This window comes from Oncorhynchus kisutch, linkage group LG20 (assembly GCF_002021735.2).
Source record: "Oncorhynchus kisutch isolate 150728-3 linkage group LG20, Okis_V2, whole genome shotgun sequence".
In the NCBI taxonomy this organism is placed as follows: domain Eukaryota; kingdom Metazoa; phylum Chordata; class Actinopteri; order Salmoniformes; family Salmonidae; genus Oncorhynchus; species Oncorhynchus kisutch.
This window is the reverse complement of record NC_034193.2, coordinates 18,600,425-18,616,048: the sequence shown is the minus strand read 5'-3', so window position 1 is coordinate 18,616,048 and position 15,624 is coordinate 18,600,425. Positions and strand designations below refer to the sequence as shown.

General features: G+C 43.8%; 1 protein-coding gene across 1 annotated transcript; it reads left to right on the top strand.

The window, feature by feature from the left end:
* The first annotated feature begins 4,004 nt into the window (after positions 1 to 4,004).
* LOC109865401 (ATP-dependent RNA helicase DHX8) lies at positions 4,005 to 13,644 on the top strand. Its single transcript, XM_020453543.2, has 22 exons — positions 4,005 to 4,209; positions 4,585 to 4,670; positions 6,062 to 6,134; positions 6,813 to 6,904; positions 7,025 to 7,128; positions 7,226 to 7,582; positions 7,713 to 7,857; positions 8,045 to 8,248; positions 8,343 to 8,430; positions 8,529 to 8,626; positions 8,740 to 8,887; positions 9,550 to 9,731; positions 9,847 to 10,041; positions 10,164 to 10,349; positions 10,445 to 10,655; positions 10,819 to 11,141; positions 11,276 to 11,431; positions 11,544 to 11,681; positions 11,786 to 11,914; positions 12,124 to 12,320; positions 12,429 to 12,608; positions 12,725 to 13,644. The coding sequence occupies exons 1-22, from the start codon at positions 4,059 to 4,061 to the stop codon at positions 12,942 to 12,944; spliced, it is 3,663 nt and encodes a 1,220-aa protein (XP_020309132.1). The 5' UTR covers positions 4,005 to 4,058; the 3' UTR covers positions 12,945 to 13,644.
* The last annotated feature ends 1,980 nt before the right edge of the window (positions 13,645 to 15,624 follow it).

Here is a 15,624-nt window from a genome sequence, read left to right as displayed (position 1 = left end):
TGGCAGCGATTACAGCTTTGAGTCTTCTTGGGTATGGCACTACAAGCTTGGCACCCCTGTAGTTGGGGAGTTTCTCCCATTCTTCTCAGCAGATCCTCTCAAGCTCTGTCAGGTTGGATGGGGAGCGTTGCTGCCCAGCTATTTTCGGGTCTCTCCAGAGATGTTCCATTGGGTTCACGTCAAGGCTCTGGCTGGGCCACTCAAGGACATTCAGAGACCTGTCCCGAAGCCACTCCTGCATTGTCTTGGCTGTGTGCTTAGGGTCGTTGTCCTCTTGGAAGGTGAACCTTTGCCCCAGTCTGAGGTCCTGAGTGCTCTGGAACAGGTTTTCATCAAGGATCTCTCTGTACTTTGTTTCATTCATCTTTCCCTCAATCCTGATTAGTCTCCCAATCCCTGCCACTGAAAAACATCCCCACAGCATGATGCTGCCACCACCATGCTTCACCGTAGGGATGGTGCCAGGTTTCCTACAGATGTGACGCTTGGCATTCAGGATAATGAGTTCAATCGTGGTTTCATCAGACCAGAGAATCTCGTTTCATGGTCTAAGAGTCCTTTAGATGCCTTTTGGCAAACTCCAAGCAGGCTGTCATGTGCCTTATACTGAGTGGTTCAGTCTATCCAATCTACCATAAAGGCCTGATTGGTGGAGTGCTGTAGAGTTGGTTGTCCTTCTGGAAGGTTCTCTCATCTCCACAGAGGAACTCTGTAGCTCTGTCAGAGTGACTATCAGGTTCTTGGTCACCTCACTGACCAAGGCCCTTCTCCTCCAATTGCTGTTTGGCTGGGCGGCCAGCTCTAGGAAGAGTCTTGGTGGTTCCAAACTTCTTCCATTTAAGAATGATGGAGGCCACTGTTCTTGGGGACATTCAATGCTGCAGACATTTTTTGGTACCCTTCCCCAGATCTGTAGCTCGACACAATCCTGTCTTGGAGCTCTACAGACAATTCCTTCAATCTCATGGCTTGGTTTTTGCTCTGACATGAACTGTCAACTGTGGGACCTTATATAGACAGTTGTGTGCCTTTCCAAATCATGTCCAATCAATTGAATTTGCCACAGGTTGACTCCAATCAAGTTGTTGAAACACCTCAAGGATGATCAATGGAAACAGGATGCACCTGAGCTCAATTTCGGGTCTCATAGTAAAGGGTCTGAATACTTATGTAAATAAGCTATTTCTCTATTTGAAAAAAAACTGTTTTCACTTCGTCATTATGGCCTATTGTGGGTTTTTTTTTTTATCCACTTTAGAATAAGGCTGTAATCTAATAAAATGTGGAAAAGGTCATGGGGTCTGAATACATTTCGAATGCACTGTAGGATTCTAGTACATATTTATTTCATGCTTCTAGAAAGAGAGGTGTTACGATTTTTTAGGGTTGTCTCGTCTGTATTTTGTTTAAATAAAAAATAATCGTCAAAAACCGTTGCCAGGAATGTTCACTTAAAAATAAACTGCTCAAGGCCCGGTTTCCCGATAGCAATGGCACTTCGGTTTAAGAGTGTTTTAATGATGCATCTTTCCTACAACAGCCAATGAAATACATACGTTTCGCAAAACACCACGCAGAGAGAAAGTTTGCTAAGTGCGTCGTTGAGGCATGTGTCAATACTGATATGATCGAAAGAAAGGCAACGCTGTTCTCAGATCAGCTTTCTCCATACAAATCTTAACATTAGAATTATTCCACAATACTGATGACAGATCAGCTCGAAACAAATACTGAGGCGGCTAATTCTAATGCTTACCCTATAACAATGCACTAAATCAAGATTTGGCACATCATTGTACACTTGTTGTTACACATCATGAAATGTATTGAGGCAAAAAAAACAAAAAACAGACAGTAGCCTACAATTATCAAAATAGAACTCAATTGAATGAACATGAAATAATATTTAATTATATAGGCCTACTGTATGTGTGGCCTATACTGTAGGCTATTTATATTTTAATGCAGTTATCTCTGTTTCCATTTTAAGCATTCATTTAACATTTAATTTGTCCTTCGCTTGCTTAGCAATTGAAATGACATTGGCAACTTTGCATTTGTAGTCAACTTCGTTGTGATGTTATTGGCGGTCACAGAGACAGATAAACATATTGATTCTTTGTTTAGCGCAGATCTTATTCCACCCCTTTACTTAGATTTGTGTGTATTAGGTAGTTGTTGTGGAATTGTTAGATTACTTGTTGATGTTGCTGCACTGTTGGAACTAGAAGCACCTGCATTTCGTTACACTCGCAATAACATCTGCTAACCATGTGTATGTGACAAATTACATTTGATTTGAAGTAGTACATCCAATCACCGATTTGAAGAATGACTATAATTAAGGTCAGGTAGCAGTGTTGACCCCATTCAGAATGATAGAAAAAAATGTGCTCATGAAACAGCCAACAAGGCAGCATCCTAATTTATAAGTCACTGAGGCTGCTATTGCATCTGATCAGCCTTTCAGGAATAGAGCTTACCCACTGGATCATATGCATCAGCCTATAAGGCACTTTTAACGGCTAATATGCCTGCAAGGAGCTTTTCCCATGAAACAGCCTACAAGGCAGCATTGTGACTTATCAGCCTCTAAAGCTGCTATTGAGCCTGCTCAAACTCTGAGGCTGAAAGCTAATCTAATCAGCCTGCCAGGAATGGAGTTCTGTACATGTAAATATTACCCAGAAAACAGGAAGTGCCCATTATAATTATGCACATATCAGTTATGCAAGCTCACAGCCAGCAAAAAATAACTAGCTAACTAACACGATTACCTAGCTAACTGCTAGCTCACAAGACTAGCTAGCCAAGTGAGCTTCTAGCTAACAAACAGTCCGTGTAATATCAGTATAAAGTTGACTTAATTTTGAAAGATGCTAGCTATATTACATGTTTTACTCTATGCTTCAGCTTTCTGGATATGTTTGAACGTGGCTTGATGGCTCGTCGTTCCTTCATTCGATTGGTTCTGGTCTTGAGGGCGGCACGCAGCCTTGGAAACATTGTCACCTGTCAGGCGCTGTTCAGGGCTTAAATGCTCCACGAGCGTCCAGCTCGGGAATGGTTTTAGCACCACCAGGCGACAAAATTGAAGAACTACACCACACATAGTAATTTCCGGCAGAATCGGAAATGGTGTCATACTCCATCAAAAAAAGTAATAGCAGCATGGCAGCAGCACCAGCTATCCACGCTAAGACTGGTGATCGGATATTGCCTTCAAAATAAAAGTAAACGGTAAAACGCTAATGCATGTGATACAATATCAATATTTTTGTTGCAGCTTTACAGAGCATAATGTTAAAATTATGTTAAAGAAACTATAACTACACGGGGGGAAAATGTAAACTAAAGAGAATTGTATTTTGGTTGTATTGCACAAACAACTTGCACTGTACAGGAAAAACAATATATTTTTTTCTCCATAAAACCAGGGTCCAGTCTACTCTCTAAAGTCCCTAGAATACAAGAGTTTGAACAAAAAGTTATGTCATAGGAAGTGTTGCAGGACTTTTACTGTGGTCTAACAGCTTGCAGTGGGGTGCCTGGACAATGTGGTACAATGCAAATCATTGTATATGCATTTACACATGGGCTTATAATAATTTTAAAAAACGATTATAGGTAGGGTCAGTAGAATCCATATATGGTGTCATTTCATGGGGCACTGAATGGAGTTTTGCTGGCTTTTTACTCCACCAAATCATGGAATACATTTAGCCTAAAAGAGCAAAAAATATTCTAGGTGGCTATGTAAAAGTTTTGTAGGGAATATAATATATTATTATATTTCATGCACAGTTATTTGCATTGGAGGCATTTATTTGACCCTGGGACATGTTTTAAAACACATTAAATCAAATGTCACTTAAAAATGAGCAAATATGAATAATTTTTAATTTTCAGAGAAGTATTTTTCATATTTCATGAATAAATACAGGTTATTGACACTGCTATACTATTACGTGGGGACTCTTATTTGACACATTTACAAACTTCAGTGACCCGGAAGTACTTTTTTAGTGTTGCTGACGAGACACTTACCAAAAAAATGAATGCTGCTGTTTTCTTCTGAATACAAAACAGTCTCTTGGATAATGTCACACATCGGCGATAACGAGCTAGAACAACTGGAATACCTCTCGTTGGTATCCAAAGTGTGCACAGAACTCGACAACCATTTGGGGATAAGTGATAAAGATCTAGGTTTGTAAAACTGAACTTTCAATATAATATTTGTTAGTTGGCAATACAATGGCTAACAGCTAGCGACGCGTTAGCTAGCAGCAACTCGATATCATCTGTCCAGTTGTTATCTTCCCGGGTAAACCAGCTAGCTATTAAACTAGCTAATGATTCTCACCAGCGTAGCTAAGTTAGGTAACTAACTAGTAAACCGTGGAGTTGAGTTTATTTTAGTCAGCTAATAACGTTACTAACAACGATGCGAACTTTCTCGCTGCCCCTAGCTGACATGCTAATAGTAGCCATCTTAGCGAGCAAATCAAAGCTACACTCGAAATGTTTAGGACTAGTTAACGTTACTTGGCTAATGTGGTTATTTTCTTTGCTGTTTTACAGCTGAGTTTGTCATCAGCCTTGCTGAAAAGCAACCAACATTTGATGGATTCAAATCACTTCTGCTGAAAAATGGAGCAGAATTCACAGTAAGTTTCTCCAGTTTTCAAATCGACACATTCTTCTCTCCCCTGATCCTTAGTGTAAAAGAGAAAGTAGTGCACAGTTGTCTGGCAATATATCTGGTAAATTAATGGTTAATAAACAACTCTAAGGAGGGGGTCTATAATTATTTATTTTTTAATCTGAAAAGTACAATTGAGAATCAAGAAAATGTAATGTTCTGAGTCCATGTCAATGCTTAAATATTGTTTTAGGTCTGATTATTGTGTGTAATTCCACTTTAATTGAGCATCTGGCCCTTTAATTGCGCATCTAGCAAGTAAGGAATGTGCCATCTGTGCCGGTTTAGTGATGGTTCTGTACAGCTGCTGCTCATTTCATGGCAAAGTTTGCAAATAACAAGAAATATATATAAAACAATATGCTTACTCATGATATACTTCTGCCATACAAATTATATACACTACCTTTCAAAAGTTTGGGATCCCTTAGAAATGCCCTTGTTTTTGAAAGAAAGACCAAGAAAAATGGTGTCCATTTGAAATAACATCAAATTGATCAGAAATTCAGTGTAGACATTGTTAATGTTATAAATTACTATTGTAGCTGGAAACAGCAGATTTTTTAATGGAATATCTAAATAGGCGTACAGCGGCCCGTTATCAGCAAACGTCACTCCTGTGTTCCAATGGCACATTGTTAAGCTAATTGATCATTAGAAAACCATTTTGCCATTGGAACACAGGGGTGATGGTTGCGTTAATGGGCCTCTGTACGCCTATGTAGATATTCCATAAAAAAATATCCAGCTACAATAGTCATTTACAACATTAACAATGTCTACACTGTATTTCTGAACAATTTGATGTTATTTTAATGGACAGAAAATGTGCTTTTCTTTCAAAAACAAGGACATTTCTAAGTGACCCGAAAACTTTTGAACTGTAGTGTACATCTGCCAGGTAAGCCGACTTTGCAATTAACAGTTAATTGACAAGACTTTGGGGAAAGTATTTCTGTCAACCCACATCAACTGGCTACACACAGAGTGATAGACAAACACATGCACCACACAGACAGACGCGGGCAATATTGCTGGATATTAATTGGTAGATATTGTGTTAGATTTGGCTTTTTAAGCCAGTAGTGGCTAACCAGGGTTGGGATAATGTCAACGTTGCTTTGATTAGATAGTAGCTGGGAGCTTACGGGGTCTGATATTTGTGAGATTTGATTATGACAGTTGTGTGGTGGAACACGTGAAAATTGCATCTACTTTCAGAATTGTTTGGTGAGCTACTCATAGTTGGGCTGTGAGCTACTGGTAGCTCGCGATTGACCTGTTGGAGACCCCTGATCTAGATGGATGTTTATGGAACTGATATGTAGACGTAACATTTATTTTTCCATCTTTCAGGATTCACTCGTCGGCAATTTGCTCAGACTTATTCAAACGATGCGGCCTCCACCAAAGGCATCTTCAAGCAAAGGTATGTGAGCTGTATTCCACCTGTATCCTCTGATGTGATGTGTGCTTTTCACTTAGCGCACATTTTTGAAGGTATGGGCTATGTGCACTCGGTGTACAAAACATTAAGAGCCCCTTCCTAATATTGAGTTACACCTCACCCTCAGAACAGCCTCAATTAGTCAGGGCGTGGAGTCTTCAATGTGTCAAGCATTCCACAGGGATGCTGGCCCATGTTTACTCCAATTCTTCCCAGAGTTGTCAAGGTGGCTGGATGACCTTTGGGTGATGGACCATTCTTAATACACACGGGAAACTGTTGTTCGTGAAAAACCCAGCAGTGTTGCAGTTGACACAAACCGCTACATCTCACACCTACTACCATACCCTGTTCAAATACACTTGAATATTTTGTCTTGCCCATTCACCCTCTGAATGGCACACATACACAATCCATGTCTCAATTGTCTCATGACTTAAAAATCCTTCTTTAACCCGTCTCCTCCTCTTCATCTACACTGACTGAATTGGATTTAACAAGTGACATCAAAAAGGGATCATAGCTTTCACCTGATCAGTCTATGTCATGGAAAGGGCAGGTGTCCTTAATGTGTTGTACACTCAGTGCATGTGCTATTGTTACAATGTTGTGGGCTTGATGATATGCTGAGTTGCTGACCCTTTTACTCTGTGATTTTAGCCTTTGAACCTGTGGTCAAGCAGAAGAGTGACAAGGACAAGCTGAAGGAATTGTTTCCTGCATTATGCAGGCCAGACGATCCTGCTCCCAAGGTACGTTTTGTTGTTATAACCTGGTTAATTCGCAGGTGAAATGTATATTATAGGCTATACTTTGTGGTTGACTTTGACCTGCTGACATTTGGCCTACCGTTTCGGACCCCCTCCCCCAAGGCCATATTGGATGAAGACGATGTGAAGATCGCCGACGCTGCCATGAAGGAGTTGGAGATGTTCATGCCCAGTGTGAGCAGATCAGACTCAAAGAGCAAGAGCAGGTAAAGGGCTTTCACCAGTAAAATTCTTATTGGTTTCAAGTGCAACGTTTTTCTCAGTTGTTGAAGTTCTTATGTGACCTGTTTTTGTGTTTTTCAGGTCGGACAAAAAGAGGAGGCACAGCAGAAGTCGGAGCCGAGACCGGGACAGGAGGCGGCGTCACCGTTCTCGGTCCCGCTCACGCTCTAGGTCTCGCTCTAGGGACCGTCAGAGAGAGAGAGACCGTGAGCGGGACCGCGACCGTGGTAAGAAACGTGCGTCTCGCTGGAGTGAGCGCAGTCGTACCCCCAGCCCCCACAGAGACCGAGACAGGGACACAAAGGAAGGCTCGGACCGGTGGAAGGACAAACACGTGGACCGCCCTCCACCAGAGGAGCCTACTGTAGGGGACATCTTCAATGGCAAAATCACCAGCATCATGCAGTTTGGCTGCTTCGTGCAACTGGAAGGGCTGAGGTCAGTAAATCAGTTGGGTTAATGCTATGTCAAAGGTCATCAGTTCAATAGTAATGGATCTAGTTTGTGTTTGAACTTGGTTTGCTTTTGAGTGGCCAGTGTTGAAAGCCTTATTTGTTTCACATTGTAGGAAACGCTGGGAGGGCTTAGTCCACATCTCCGAGCTGCGCAGAGAGGGACGCGTTGCCAATGTGGCTGATGTGGTCCAGAAAGGTCAAAGGGTCAAGATCAAGGTGCTGTCCTTCACTGGCTCCAAGACCAGTCTCAGTATGAAGGTGAGGCGGGAATAAAGTCAAGGCCTACGGTCCTTTGGGTGTGTTATACTATATGGAGCAAATGTGGTCTCTCAACAAGCTCTGATAATCATGTTGGCAAAAAAAAAAAGGATTTTGAAACCTTTGGAAAGGACTATGAAAGACCTTTCTGAATTATTGAAACACTTGTTCCCCTCTTGGTTTCTAGGATGTAGACCAGGAAACAGGGGAGGACCTGAACCCCAACCGGAGGAGGAACCAGGGCCCTGATGGTGAAGAGGAGAAAATCATGAGGAACCCCGACCGCCCAACCAACCTCAACTTGGGCCACGCCCCTGAGTTGGAGGACGACACACTGGAGCGCAAGAGGCTGACCAAGATATCTGACCCCGAGAAGTGGGAGATCAAACAGGTATGTGTACACGCGTAGCTTTCAAGACATTGTGGCTGTTGTTTTAATGTCATTTTGATCTAATCATGCTCTTTTTTTAATTATCTGCCCTCAGATGATTGCTGCTAATGTTCTTTCTAAAGAGGAGTTCCCTGACTTTGATGAGGAGACCGGTATCCTCCCCAAAGTAGATGACGAAGAAGGTAAAACATGTCTTTTGTTATTGTGTATAGAAAACCGATGTCGGCTGAGATTCACATCAGTGCGTTGGGTTCTGAATAGCTTTGTGTCTTTCTTTCAGACGAGGACCTGGAGATTGAGCTGGTGGAGGAGGAGCCTCCGTTCCTGAGAGGACACACTAAACAGAGTATGGACATGAGCCCTGTCAAGATTGTCAAGGTATGTTCCCGTGTAGCCTTGACCATCCTACTTTCAAGGCAATTTTGTTTGACTGTTTTCATCCTTTTTTAGTAGTGTGAACCAATGCAGCCCTCTCTGTTTCCCTTTGTCAGAATCCAGACGGCTCGCTGTCCCAGGCAGCCATGATGCAGAGTGCTTTGGCTAAGGAGAGGAGGGAAGTGAAGCAGTGTCAGCGAGAGGCCGAGATGGACTCCATCCCCATGGGCCTGAACAAACACTGGGTAGACCCCCTGCCTGACGGTAAGTCAGTGTGGAAGCATACAGTAATCCAAAACCCAGCCCGGTCTGAGCCACGACCGCTTACGTCAGGCTTCCTCCAGTGTAGCAGCAGTAGCCCTCAGGGTTAGCAGGGCTGGAGATGGTTATCTACTTTCCTTTAGCATCCTAACAGGCCGGATAGAGTGGCCTGCTGTAGTGTGCTGTGTCTTAAATGACCCAGGGTGGTACCTGCCAGGGCCCTAGACTGGTCATTTGAAGGGATGGATGTTAAAGTGAATGTCCAGTGTTTCCAGATTTCTATGAAATATGACCTGGAATTACTTACAATATGAGTGAAATAGTTTTCCTTCCCAGTTTTTATTACGTATGTTAAAAAGCAGCTTTCCTGTGTTGGAATGGTGTGGGTGTATACTGGTCATTAGAAATATTCAATCGAGTAGACCGCTGATTGGCTAGCTCATCCTCCTCTAGACCACTGATTGGCCAGCTCATCCTCCTAAGGAGTATGATATACTCTAAGGAAATGGCAAGCCATTTTGAAGCGGTCTGTTTGATGTGGGAGTTTTGTGTAGGAGGAGTTACCCACATAAATGTTGTTATGAGTCTCCGTACAATTTTCACTGGATAGTTACTTTAAATATCGTGCCAATTCATTTCTATTAAACACACAACCTCTTACACAGTTGATGGGAGACAGATTGCAGCCAACATGAGAGGCATCGGCATGATGCCAACTGACATCCCGGAGTGGAAGAAACATGCCTTTGGGGGCAACAAGGCCTCTTATGGCAAAAAGACAGCGATGTCCATCCTGGAGCAGAGAGAGAGTCTGCCCATCTACAAGCTGAAAGAGCAGCTCATACAGGTTTGTGCAACAGTTAGCATCTGTTACCTTGTTGACATAAAAATAACCAGCATCAACTGTTTTTAATCATTTCCTGCCATCTGATTTTGCTCACAGCTGTACTCCACTATTACAGGCTGTCCACGATAACCAGATCCTGATTGTTATTGGAGAGACTGGCTCTGGGAAAACCACCCAGATTACCCAGTACCTGGCCGAGGCAGGCTACACCACTCGGGGGAAGATCGGCTGCACTCAGCCCCGTCGTGTGGCAGCCATGTCTGTGGCCAAGAGAGTCTCTGAAGAGTACGGTTGCTGTCTGGGCCAGGAGGTGAGTGATCGCTCCACACTGCATATATCTTAACACGCGTGACCATGAGGCGATGTCTAACACATCTGATTGCAGAACAATGCTGATTTTTAGTGATTTCTATCTTCGTTCATCCACTCCAGGTTGGATACACCATTCGTTTTGAGGACTGCACCAGCCCTGAGACAGTGATTAAGTACATGACGGATGGTATGTTGCTGAGAGAGTGTCTGATAGATCCGGACCTTGGCCAGTACGCCATTATCATGTTGGATGAGGCCCACGAGAGGACCATCCATACCGACGTACTCTTCGGTCTGCTCAAAAAGGTATACCAGGGCCTCGTTTTCACCTTGACTTGAGGCTCTAAACATCTCTACAATGTCAAGGAGACACAAACACCCTTCTCCTCTCTCTCTTTCAGACGGTGCAGAAACGCACAGACATGAAACTCATTGTGACTTCGGCCACACTTGATGCCGTCAAGTTCTCTCAGTACTTCTACGAAGCGCCCATCTTCACCATCCCAGGGCGTACCTACCCAGTGGAGGTGCTCTACACCAAAGAGCCGGAGACAGACTACCTGGATGCCAGTCTCATCACCGTCATGCAGATCCACCTGACTGAGCCCCCGGGTATGGTTTTAACATTTTTTATATCTAGTCTATAGTCAAACTATCATTCAAAGTCGTTGACCTAAATGAAAATCCATTGCTCTAAAATGTCAGGTTGAGATTCAACCTCGATTGTCAACGGATATCAACCTTCACTTTGTCCTCTCTCGCTTCTTCTTTGCAGGTGATGTCCTGGTGTTTCTGACGGGCCAGGAGGAGATCGACACCGCTTGTGAGATCTTGTATGAACGGATGAAGTCACTGGGACCTGAAGTGCCTGAACTCATCATCCTACCGGTCTACTCCGCCCTGCCCAGCGAGATGCAGACCCGTATCTTTGACCCTGCTCCCCCCGGCAGCAGAAAGGTCGTCATTGCCACTAACATTGCTGAGACGTCTCTGACCATCGACGGTATCTACTATGTGGTGGACCCAGGCTTTGTGAAGCAAAAGGTGTACAACTCCAAGACTGGTATTGACCAGCTGGTGGTGACCCCCATTTCACAGGTAGGCTGGTTAATCACTCAATTCATATTCTAAATGTTTCCCACATTGTAACCCCTCGGCCTGTCTAAATCCCTTTGCGTACCTTGCAATTAGAATTTAGTATACTAAGGGCTTCAATGTATCTTCTCTGTAAGGCCCAAGCCAAGCAGCGGGCTGGAAGAGCTGGAAGAACTGGTCCAGGGAAGACCTACAGGCTGTACACAGAGAGAGCCTACAGAGACGAGATGCTCACCACCAACGTGCCTGAGATCCAGAGAACTAACTTGGCCAGCACGGTGCTGTCTCTCAAGGTATGCACACAGTAACAAAAGTGGCAATCTTCACTGTGATTATATGTACTTGTCTGTGCAGACCTACTCATACTGTGTCACCCTCTCACCCCTCTCTCCTTACTTTCTTCAGGCTATGGGCATCAATGACCTGCTGTCGTTTGACTTCATGGACGCGCCACCCATGGAGACGCTGATCACAGCCATGGAGCAGCTCTACACTCTGGGGTCTCTGGACGATGAAGGGTTGCTCACTCGCCTCGGACGCAGGGTAAGATGGAGTTTAGAGCCCCAAAAAAAGGAGACGATTGTTAAGAAATGTGACAGTGAGGAATCACGACCAACTAATGAATCCTTCCCATCTCGCTCTGTCAGATGGCAGAGTTCCCTCTGGAGCCCATGCTGTGTAAGATGCTGATCATGTCCGTCCACCTGGGCTGCAGTGAGGAGATGCTCACCATCGTCTCCATGCTGTCTGTGCAGAACGTCTTCTACAGGCCCAAGGTACAGCAAATCACGGGACTCATAAACACTGAAATAGGGTTCTATCGCTCCTCTGGGAATCCTTATTAGATGTTGTTTTCTTTGCAGCACAGGTTACTGTTGTGTTGAGGTTTTACCATTATGGGTGGAGAACTCACTGAGGCAGTTCTACGGTGTGCCGTTGTTTACCACTTGGTGACTAACAGTCCTTTTTATTCTCTGTGTCTCAGGACAAGCAGGCCCTGGCTGACCAGAAGAAGGCCAAGTTCCACCAGGCCGAAGGAGACCACCTTACCCTGCTGGCTGTGTATAACTCCTGGAAGAACAACAAGTTCTCCAACCCTTGGTGCTACGAGAACTTCATCCAGGCCCGCTCCTTGCGCAGAGCCCAGGACATCCGCAAACAGATGTTGGGCATCATGGACAGGTAGTACCCGCTATCCATTCGACAATGGAGTTAATTGTACGTCTGACAAAGACACCTCACAGGACATCTTCTCACACAAACCCAAAACACTTTTTGACCTGTTTTCAGACATAAACTGGACGTGGTGACTTGTGGAAAGGCCACAGTGCGTGTACAGAAGGCCATCTGCAGTGGTTTCTTCCGGAACGCAGCCAAAAAGGATCCCCAGGAAGGCTACCGTACCCTCATTGACCAGCAGGTGGTGTACATCCACCCCTCCAGTGCCCTGTTCAACCGCCAGCCTGAGTGGTGAGTCAACACTCTTTTCTGATAACCATGGGGACTAAAGGATTAGTCACTAGTTTTACATTGAATGTCAACTGTTACTGAGACATCTTGGACATCCTTATCCTCTTGCCCCATAGGGTGGTGTACCACGAGCTGGTGCTGACCACGAAAGAGTACATGAGGGAAGTGACCACCATTGACCCACGCTGGCTGGTAGAGTTCTCGCCGGCCTTCTTCAAAGTGTCCGACCCCACGCGCCTCAGCAAACAGAAGAAGCAGCAGCGCCTCGAGCCCCTCTACAACCGCTACGAAGAGCCCAACGCATGGAGAATCTCCCGCGCCTTCCGTCGGCGCTAGAATATCTATCCTGTATCTCCACACAAAGGATGAGATGGACACAGTCATGTATCAGTTGGTAGAGAAATACTGTGGAGAGACATTGTGCCTGTGCCAACAGGCCTCACTAACTCTTACTTATTGGTCAAGCTGGGGCATTGTCTACTTGTTTTAGATGTATAAATTATGTGTTTTGTGTCTGCTCAGCTGATTCTATTCAACCACTCATTTTGATCTGAGGTATTGGTAGGCCTAATTCTCTCTTGATCTGTATAGAAGACGACTAGCAAAGTGAGAAGGTTAAGGGGCCAGGTCATTGCTTCCCCTGTCCTTACAGGCTTATTTGGGTAATATGAGTCAATGTCTCATCCCCATGAGGAGAATCAATCTTCTATCTGAGCATCAAGGACAACGAAGCTGTTTTATTTGTTCGTTTTACTTGAATGTCACATCTGACCTGTGGTGAAAACTTCAGAAAATGACAAATTGAGAAGGAAGGGGACTGGTAGTAATTTGAAAAGTGGGTGAATGTCTTTGTCTCAGAGCACTGTTCTCCTAAAACAGAATTTATCTTTTATAGTAGGCTATCTTTTATAAAACGAAGGGAAATGGATGGAACTATGTACTCGGACATTGTCTTTATTTAGCTTTGAGTGATTGTTTCACTGTGCTAAATGTACTCCTTACACTTTCTGCCCTCATTAAATATTGTATTGCTCTCTTTGTTGTCAATGTTTAATTTAGAAAATGTAATCGGCAGCCACACTGGTGTAGGTTAAAATGGTCATATTGACAATGATTTTAGCCCCACCCGGTGACACAATTGAAGTATTACACACAGAACCCAGAAGTGTGATCGAAGTTCGAAGTTTATGATGTAATGTGCTTGTTGTCAATGGGAGCGTTCCTCTGCCCAGGTGTTGCTGACACATGCCCGATCTTAGAACGCCTGGATAGGTATTTGACATATTAGCTAACCACATGTTTTATTGCAATCTGGTGCCTGCTGGCATAGTCGATGTGGCACTGGACCATTAGTTGATGCATGTAAAATCAGAGAAGGGGACCTTGACCAAAAACGGTGTTTTTTTTTCTGAAAACAAAACAAATGCTGTTGAGCAGTGGTGTCAAACTCATTCCATGGAGAGCCTGGTTTCTGCAGGTTTTTCTCCTTTCAATTAAGCCCCAGATAACCAGGTGTGGGAAGTTCCTTACTAATTAGTGACCTTTATTCATCAATCAAGTACAAGGGAGGAGCGAAAACCCGCAGATACTCTGCCCTCCGTAAATGAGTTTGACACCTGTGCTGTAGTGAATGGCAGACTTCAGAGTTGAATAACCTAAAGGCCCAGTGCAGTCAAAAATGTCATTTTGCTGTGTTTTATATTTCCACACTATGAGGTTGGGATAATACTGTGAAAGTGATAATGTCCTTTTATAGTGTAAGATCTGTTTGAAACGCCTGCCAGAAATGTCATCCTGTTTTGATGAGATGGGACTTTTGGCATCCCTGGTGCCATCACCAGGTGGTACATTAGTTAATAGACCAATAAGAAAGATACTTCTGAACTTCTCTGCCAATAACAGCTAGTTTTCTGTTTTTCCCTCCCCACTCAGACCACTCCCAGACAGTCCTATCAAAATTATTTATTGAGAAATTGCTCTTTGCTAAGTAGCTTATTTTAATTGAAAACAATCACAGTAAGGTACTTACAGGGATAGTTCACACAAATTACCAAACTACAAATTGGTTTGCTTGCCCTGTAAGCAGTCTATTGACAAAGGATGACAGCAATCCATACATTTGTTTAGTTTCCCTGGCATTGTTTCCAAATGCTAACATTTTAGCATTTCAGGCACAAATCCCATTCAGGTCACGGTAGCGATATTAGCATTTTTCACGCATCATGTTCAAATCTATAACTGACGTTGTTGAGCTTCGCAATCAGGATGATTTGACCCTACTTTACACTTTCCCCACCCTACTTTCACCATACATTTTAGGCCTAACTGTTTTCATCCTGTTTAGTAGTGTGAACAACTAAATCTCTCTGTTTCCCTCTGTCAAAATCCAGACAGCTCCCTGTCCCAGACAGCCATGATGCAGAGTGCTTAGGCTAAGGAGAACCACGCTCATCAAATGGCTGAGATGGATGCATTCCGCAAGGGCCTTGGCCACACACAAACATTGTATTAGAGATGTAGACATACAGTATGCTTTCCCACCATGTGATTTATGCCTGGGCTTCTACCTCATGTGTCCTTTCTGCCCTCTAAAAGGTAACTACCGCGTAGTAAAACAAAGTCCAGTCTGATGGTTTCCACTAGTTACCACAAATGTTTCTTAATTTAAGGTTAGGTTAATGCATAAGGTTAGCAGTGAGGTTAAGGTTAGAGTTAGGATTAAAAGCACATTTTAAACCTAACCTTTTTTTAAAGGTTAGGTTTAGGCATAAGGTTAGCTGTGTGGTAAAGGTTAGAGTTACCTGTCAAATCAAATTTCATGAAGCTCAATTGTAGAAATAGGCAGATTGCTGTTTATGACTTTGTGGCTGTGGTAACTAGAGACGACCCAGTCTGAGGCAAGACCGACGACGTCAGGCTTCCTCCAGTGTAGCAGCAGTAGCCCTCAGGGTTAGCAGGGCTGGAGATGGTTATCTGCTTTCCTTTAGCATCCTAACAGGCCGGATAGAGTGGCCTG

Coding starts and splice junctions, on each gene's coding strand:
- LOC109865401 (XM_020453543.2), top strand. CDS start 4,059: ATGCTGCTGTTTTCTTCTGAATACAAAACAGTCTCTTGGATAATGTCA. Junction 7,583..7,712: donor GTGCAACTGGAAGGGCTGAG/GTCAGTAAATCA, acceptor TTCACATTGTAG/GAAACGCTGGGAGGGCTTAG. Junction 12,609..12,724: donor TTCAACCGCCAGCCTGAGTG/GTGAGTCAACAC, acceptor CTTGCCCCATAG/GGTGGTGTACCACGAGCTGG.